General features: G+C 49.4%; 2 protein-coding genes across 2 annotated transcripts; both read left to right on the top strand.

Moving 5' to 3' along the window:
* The first annotated feature begins 742 nt into the window (after positions 1-742).
* Positions 743-1744, top strand: LOC123723339. Its single transcript, XM_045685918.1, has one exon. The coding sequence runs from the start codon at positions 743-745 to the stop codon at positions 1742-1744; it is 1002 nt and encodes a 333-aa protein (XP_045541874.1).
* A 2862-nt stretch (positions 1745-4606) lies between these two features.
* LOC123723338 lies at positions 4607-5755 on the top strand. Its single transcript, XM_045685917.1, has one exon. The coding sequence runs from the start codon at positions 4607-4609 to the stop codon at positions 5753-5755; it is 1149 nt and encodes a 382-aa protein (XP_045541873.1).
* The last annotated feature ends 2612 nt before the right edge of the window (positions 5756-8367 follow it).

Here is an 8367-nt window from a genome sequence, read left to right as displayed (position 1 = left end):
TAATAGAACAATTATAACAGCTATTTCCACCTTTGTTGAGGAAGATCATAGATCTTGGGATATAAATTTACCGAAAATTCAGTTCGCCATCAATAGTGCGGTAACGACAACGAGGTTACTGGGTTCACACCTTCATTTCTTGTATTTGGCCGGGAATTGGTTTCTTGTGGTACTCATTATGTTAATGACATCGATCCTAATGATTTTGTTTTTTCTCCCCGAGATCTTTACGCCGAAAATATGGGTTGTTTGGTTATTAAATAATAATAATAATGATAATAATAATAATACAGTAAAAAGGCGTCGGGACGTGACGACCTCATCGCCCGTTGGTGCAATAGTTTAAGTGACAAAACTGTTGCACCAATGCAGTCAGTCTGCACTGTGCTAGAGGTGTTTGTGCCGTGCCTCGGCAGCGTCTTCGCAGTGCCACGGCCCGTTTGTGCCTATGGCCACAATTCTAACGGCACCGGAGTCGGGCGTCCTCCGTTACCAGACGTCCATCTTATGGATGATGGACTTACGAGGAACGCGTATAGGGCCGCTGCCTGGGGGTCGCCGGGGCGCGTCTGGAGCTGGCGCTGGACGTGGCAGCATGCGGGTCGCCAGCCATGGGGTTGACCGGCCATCTGTCAACCCCTCGCATCCATCATCCCCTCCAGCTGGCTTGGTGCTGGCGGGACCCTCACGGGCCCAGCCATCGGCACCCGCCGCTAGAGGTCTACGCCGCATGCGATGGACTATGGATGCTAACCAAAACGCATTGCGGGCGTATTTTAGGGCGAAAGGGGGAGAAACCGGAGGAATTGCTTACCGAGCTAGAATGCACCGCTTCTTTTCTGAGCTAGAGCCGTCGATCACCGTGACGGAACAGAACCTAGCGGATCGGGTTCGGTACATCTTACGCTCTAATCTGTTTGAAGGTGCCGAACTCGAACGACTAAAACATGAAGCTGTTTCTGCGTCGGATGCCCCGACCTCTGCCAGGAGAACAGTTCCGCAAACTACGGTGCAACCTCCAGCTGTGGAACCAGCTGAATGCCTGGCAGAGGTGGAGGACGAAGAGGAGGAAATGGCTGCCCAGGACATAGAGCAGATGAGGAGAATCTTGGAAGAGGCTATAGTGGAAACACGTCGAATGCCTTTCGAAAATCGACCGCGATTACCCCGCATTCCCCTCAGCAAGCGCAATCGTAATGTCGTGAGGGCTCTGAACCCGATGCTGAATGTGTACCTTGCGGATAGCCGGGATCTTTGCGATACGGACTCAATCTTGTTTGGCGCCGCGAAGGCCGTATGCCGATACATCGGAGCCAAACTACCAAAGACTGGACGCAGTACGAATCATTGTAGCGTAGTACCAGCGTGGCGAAAAAGAATTGAGGACCGTATTGCAAAGGCGAGAGCTCTCATCGGCAGACTGATTAGCTTCAGATCGGGCAATAATAGACCGAGGATTGTGCGCTCTGTCAGGATGGCTTTGGGTGGAACGGAAGTAAGTCTGTCTCACCCGGACATTGAACGTAAACTGATGGAGCGCATAGACGACCTGAAGCAGAGGATTGCAGCATGGGGAAAGCGGATTCGTCGATACAACGAGAGGACTAAACGGTTCAACCAGAATCGTCTCTTCCAGAGTGACCAAAAGAGGTTCTATAAGCAATTGGAGCGACAAGAATCGACCAGAGGAACGGGCGCAGGCCCAGATCAGACCGCTACAGTGGCCTTTTGGCGAAACATCTGATCTGTGCCCGTTGACCACAGTGAGGGATCCTGGATGCAAGTTGTGGAGGGTACATGCTCTAAGATCACACCCATGGACCCTGTAGCCATTACGGCTGCGGATGTAGCACATGCGTTACGGCGGACCCCTAACTGGAAAAGCCCAGGGCTCGACGGATTGCATTGCTACTGGCTCAAAGGATTCGTGAGTTGTCATGCTGTGCTCGCCCAACAGTTCCAGGAAGCCCTCGATAGCAAGTCACTGCCGGACCTCTTCACTATGGGGGTCACTCACTTGGTTCCTAAAGACCAGATCACGGCTGATCCGGCCAAATACCGCCCTATAACGTGTCTATCTACTGTTTATAAGACACTGACTTCCATTTTATGCGAAAAAATCACTCGGCATCTAAATGCGAATCAGGTGATTTCGGATGCCCAAAATGGATGTAGGGGCGGTAGCCGAGGGGCCAAGGAACCACTCCTCATCGATGCGGTTATTGGTAAACTGGTGAAGCGCAACCGTCGCAACCTTGACGCTGCTTGGGTTGACTATAAAAAGGCTTTCGACTCGGTGCCCCACTCATGGCTAAAGAGGGTCCTCGAGCTGTACAAGGTCGACTGTACGGTAAGAGACTTCCTCGGACATTGTATGGGCCAATGGAGTACGACCCTTTGTCTCCTGGGTGAGCGCATGACGGCTGCCGAAGACCGGATAAGGATACGGAGGGGTATCTTCCAAGGTGATTGCCTGAGTCCAATCTGGTTTTGTCTCGCCCTGAATCCCCTCAGTACTTTGCTGGAGGATTCTGGCCGGGGCTTTCAAATTCGGAGAGGAGGAGCAAAAGTGACCCACCTTTTCTACATGGATGACCTCAAATTATTTGCTCCTAATTATACCCAACTGCTGGAGTTGCTACAAATCACTAGTGATTTTAGTAATGCCATCAGGATGGAGTTTGGGACGGATAAGTGTGCGGCCGTTCATGTGGAGAAAGGTAGAATTACAAGTTCAGAGGGCACTGATAATCCTCTGAACTTTAGAACCCTTTCTGAGGCTGAAACATACCGATACCTGGGCATGTCACAAAATGTCGGTGTTGATGAGGGCAGCGTAAAACAATCGGTTCGTGATGTGTTTTTTGATCGCCTGACAAAAGTTCTTAACAGTCTTTTGTCAGGCGCGAATAAAGCACGCGCATATAACTGTTGGGTCATGCCCGTCCTCACGTATACCTTTGGCATACTCAGGTGGACTCAAACCGAGCTCGGCGCCCTGGACAGAAAAGTCCGCACAGTTATGACGTCCCACAGGATGCATCACCCGAGATCGTCAATTATGAGACTGTACTTACCGCGAAAGCATGGTGGGCGAGGCCTTTTAAGTGCCCTCACCATGCATAATCGCGAAGTGTGCAGCCTCCGTAGCTACTATTTGGCGAAATCGGGTGATGGAATCCACACGGATGTCATATCTTGTGATAAAGGACTAACCCCCCTATCCTTGGCCAACGAGCAATGGCAGGACCCGGCAGTGCAGAGCGTCTCTGACCGGGAGGCAATATGGAAAGAGAAAGAGCTCCACGGGAGGTTCTACAAGGCTCTTCATGAGCCCTTCGTAGATACAGTATCATCCCACCACTGGCTACGCTTCGGGGACCTTTTCGGGGAAACCGAGGGTTTTGTCTGTGCGATACAAGATCAGGTTATTAAGACCAACAACTATCGGAGATACATCCTAAAGGACGGCACCGTCGACATTTGTCGAGCATGTCGCCGTCCCGGTGAGTCACTTAGGCATGTTATCTCCGGTTGTTCGGCGCTTTCTAACACTGAGTATCTGCACAGACACAACTTAGTAGCCCGGATTGTCCATCAGGAGCTCGCTCTGAAGTATGGTCTTCTGGATGTTAGACTGCCTTATTATAAGTACGTCCCGGAAGCCGTGCTCGAAAATAACCGCGCCAGGCTCTACTGGGACCGGTCCATCATCACAGACAGGACTATTCCAGCGAATAAGCCTGACATTGTGCTGATGGACCGGGCACAGTCAGGGATATTTTTGGTAGACATAGCGATCCCCCATGACGAGAATCTCGAGAATGCCGCAACAGAGAAGAAAAGAAAATATCTAGACTTGGCACACGAGGTTTCTGACATGTGGGGTAGCTTGTCGACTGAAATTATACCGATAGTGGTTTCTGCAAATGGTTTAATTCCAGTCAGCCTCTCTGGATACTTGAGGAGGCTGGGGCTCCGGGACGGTGTGCTCCGAGCTCAAATGCAGAAAGCGGTGCTTCTCGATACCGCCCGAATTGTCCGCCGGTTTCTTTCCCTTTCTCCCTGACCCTTGGCCGTCTGGTCTCCCCTGCCGAGGGAATCCCGCCTGGCTAGGATTATTTATGTATGTATGTATGTATAGTGTGTAATTTAGGTTTTATATATATGTACTTATCGTAAATACGTAGTATATTTATTAGTTTTTTATTTAACCATTATTTATTTACTTTATCTATCATATAAAAACCAGCCAGGCGGAGACAGAATTAGTATAAAAAAATAATAATAATAATAATAAAATAATAAAAGGCGTCGGGACGTGACGACCTCATCGCCCGTTGGTGCAATAGTTTAAGTGACAAAACTGTTGCACCAATGCAGTCAGTCTGCACTGTGCTAGAGGTGTTTGTGCCGTGCCTCGGCAGCGTCTTCGCAGTGCCACGGCCCGTTTGTGCCTATGGCCACAATTCTAACGGCACCGGAGTCGGGCGTCCTCCGTTACCAGACGTCCATCTTATGGATGATGGACTTACGAGGAACGCGTATAGGGCCGCTGCCTGGGGGTCGCCGGGGCGCGTCTGGAGCTGGCGCTGGACGTGGCAGCATGCGGGTCGCCAGCCAAGGGGTTGACCGGCCATCTGTCAACCCCTCGCATCCATCATCCCCTCCAGCTGGCTTGGTGCTGGCGGGACCCTCACAGGCCCAGCCATCGGCACCCGCCGCTAGAGGTCTACGCCGCATGCGATCGACTATGGATGCTAACCAAAACGCATTGCGGGCGTATTTTAGGGCGAAAGGGGGAGAAACCGGAGGAATTGCTTACCGAGCTAGAATGCACCGCTTCTTTTCTGAGCTAGAGCCGTCGATCACCGTGACGGAACAGAACCTAGCGGATCGGGTTCGGTACATCTTACGCTCTAATCTGTTTGAAGGTGCCGAACTCGAACGACTAAAACATGAAGCTGTTTCTGCGTCGGATGCCCCGACCTCTGCCAGGAGAACAGTTCCGCAAACTACGGTGCAACCTCCAGCTGTGGAACCAGCTGAATGCCTGGCAGAGGTGGAGGACGAAGAGGAGGAAATGGCTGCCCAGGACATAGAGCAGATGAGGAGAATCTTGGAAGAGGCTATAGTGGAAACACGTCGAATGCCTTTCGAAAATCGACCGCGATTACCCCGCATTCCCCTCAGCAAGCGCAATCGTAATGTCGTGAGGGCTCTGAACCCGATGCTGAATGTGTACCTTGCGGATAGCCGGGATCTTTGCGATACGGACTCAATCTTGTTTGGCGCCGCGAAGGCCGTATGCCGATACATCGGAGCCAAACTACCAAAGACTGGACGCAGTACGAATCATCGTAGCGTAGTACCAGCGTGGCGAAAAAGAATTGAGGACCGTATTGCAAAGGCGAGAGCTCTCATCGGCAGACTGATTAGCTTCAGATCGGGCAATAATAGACCGAGGATTGTGCGCTCTGTCAGGATGGCTTTGGGTGGAACGGAAGTAAGTCTGTCTCACCCGGACATTGAACGTAAACTGATGGAGCGCATAGACGACCTGAAGCAGAGGATTGCAGCATGGGGAAAGCGGATTCGTCGATACAACGAGAGGACTAAACGGTTCAACCAGAATCGTCTCTTCCAGAGTGACCAAAAGAGGTTCTATAAGCAATTGGAGCGACAAGAATCGACCAGAGGAACGGGCGCAGGCCCAGATCAGACCGCTACAGTGGCCTTTTGGCGAAACATCTGATCTGTGCCCGTTGACCACAGTGAGGGATCCTGGATGCAAGTTGTGGAGGGTACATGCTCTAAGATCACACCCATGGACCCTGTAGCCATTACGGCTGCGGATGTAGCACATGCGTTACGGCGGACCCCTAACTGGAAAAGCCCAGGGCTCGACGGATTGCATTGCTACTGGCTCAAAGGATTCGTGAGTTGTCATGCTGTGCTCGCCCAACAGTTCCAGGAAGCCCTCGATAGCAAGTCACTGCCGGACCTCTTCACTATGGGGGTCACTCACTTGGTTCCTAAAGACCAGATCACGGCTGATCCGGCCAAATACCGCCCTATAACGTGTCTATCTACTGTTTATAAGACACTGACTTCCATTTTATGCGAAAAAATCACTCGGCATCTAAATGCGAATCAGGTGATTTCGGATGCCCAAAATGGATGTAGGGGCGGTAGCCGAGGGGCCAAGGAACCACTCCTCATCGATGCGGTTATTGGTAAACTGGTGAAGCGCAACCGTCGCAACCTTGACGCTGCTTGGGTTGACTATAAAAAGGCTTTCGACTCGGTGCCCCACTCATGGCTAAAGAGGGTCCTCGAGCTGTACAAGGTCGACTGTACGGTAAGAGACTTCCTCGGACATTGTATGGGCCAATGGAGTACGACCCTTTGTCTCCTGGGTGAGCGCATGACGGCTGCCGAAGACCGGATAAGGATACGGAGGGGTATCTTCCAAGGTGATTGCCTGAGTCCAATCTGGTTTTGTCTCGCCCTGAATCCCCTCAGTACTTTGCTGGAGGATTCTGGCCGGGGCTTTCAACTTCGGAGAAGAGGAGCAAAAGTGACCCACCTTTTCTACATGGATGACCTCAAATTATTTGCTCCTAATTATACCCAACTGCTGGAGTTGCTACAAATCACTAGTGATTTTAGTAATGCCATCAGGATGGAGTTTGGGACGGATAAGTGTGCGGCCGTTCATGTGGAGAAAGGTAGAATTACAAGTTCACAGGGCACTGATAATCCTCTGAACTTTAGAACCCTTTCTGAGGCTGAAACATACCGATACCTGGGCATGTCACAAAATGTCGGTGTTGATGAGGGCAGCGTAAAACAATCGGTTCGTGATGTGTTTTTTGATCGCCTGACAAAAGTTCTTAACAGTCTTTTGTCAGGCGCGAATAAAGCACGCGCATATAACTGTTGGGTCATGCCCGTCCTCATGTATACCTTTGGCATACTCAGGTGGACTCAAACCGAGCTCGACGCCCTGGACAGAAAAGTCCGCACAGTTATGACGTCCCACAGGATGCATCACCCGAGATCGTCAATTATGAGACTGTACTTACCGCGAAAGCATGGTGGGCGAGGCCTTTTAAGTGCCCTCACCATGCATAATCGCGAAGTGTGCAGCCTCCGTAGCTACTATTTGGCGAAATCGGGTGATGGAATCCACACGGATGTCATATCTTGTGATAAAGGACTAACCCCCCTATCCTTGGCCAACGAGCAATGGCAGGACCCGGCAGTGCAGAGCGTCTCTGACCGGGAGGCAATATGGAAAGAGAAAGAGCTCCACGGGAGGTTGAATTGTCCGCCGGTTTCTTTCCCTTTCTCCCTGACCCTTGGCCGTCTGGTCTCCCCTGCCGAGGGATTCCCGCCTGGCTAGGATTATTTATGTATGTATGTATGTATAGTGTGTAATTTAGGTTTTATATATATGTATTTATCGTAAATACGTAGTATATTTATTAGTTTTTATTTAACCATTATTTATTTACTTTATCTATCATATAAAAACCAGCCAGGCGGAGACAGAATTAGTATGAAGAAAAATAATAATAATAAAAATTTGATTTAAATACAATATACCGGAAAACAAATACAGGAACATTTTCAAAAAGGATATAAATCATTTGGGAACTATATAAAGCAATACTAAAAGCGTGCAACATCAAAAACTTGTAAAAATCGAATCATATGTATGACACATAACATGTCAAAAGAGAATAATATTAGGTCCTTACATATGAAATTGGCGTTTTGTATGGGAGGAACAAAAAGTCGAATATTTTTTAATATAATATATTTAATTAATCAAAGTATGAACCATTATTTTCTATGCACTTTTGCCATCTCATAGGTAGTTCATTGATCCCTTTACTAAAAAAACCAGTCGGACGGGAATCAATAAAATCTTTGAAGGCGATTTGGACTGCCCCATCGGAGTTGAATTTTTTCCCTTGCAAGAAGTTATCCAAATTTCGAAAAAAATGGTAATCTGTTGGAGCAAGGTCCGGGGAGTACGGAGGATGTCTTAGACTTTCCAATTGAAGCTCTTCTAATTTAGTAGCCGTCTGTTGCGCAGTGTGTGGTCTAGCGTTGTCGTGAAGCAGCAGTGGCGTGGAGCGATTGACCAGCCTATGTTGTTTAGCCGCTAGCTTTTCCATCATGGTTTGCAATTGCTGACAATAGACATCAGCCGTAATAGTCTGGCCAGATTTGAGAAAACTGTAATGAACAATACCGGCACTAGTCCACCAAACGCTTACAAGTAACTTTTTTGGGGTTAATTTTCGCTCGGGGCAGGATTTGGCTGGCTGGCCAGGATCCAACCATTGCGCTGAG

This window comes from Papilio machaon, chromosome W (assembly GCF_912999745.1).
Source record: "Papilio machaon chromosome W, ilPapMach1.1, whole genome shotgun sequence".
Lineage (NCBI taxonomy): Eukaryota > Metazoa > Arthropoda > Insecta > Lepidoptera > Papilionidae > Papilio > Papilio machaon.
The sequence above is the reverse complement of the archived record's forward strand: the minus strand, read 5'-3'. Positions and strand labels throughout refer to the sequence as shown.

Coding starts and splice junctions, on each gene's coding strand:
- LOC123723339 (XM_045685918.1), top strand. CDS start 743: ATGGATGCTAACCAAAACGCATTGCGGGCGTATTTTAGGGCGAAAGGG.
- LOC123723338 (XM_045685917.1), top strand. CDS start 4,607: ATGCGGGTCGCCAGCCAAGGGGTTGACCGGCCATCTGTCAACCCCTCG.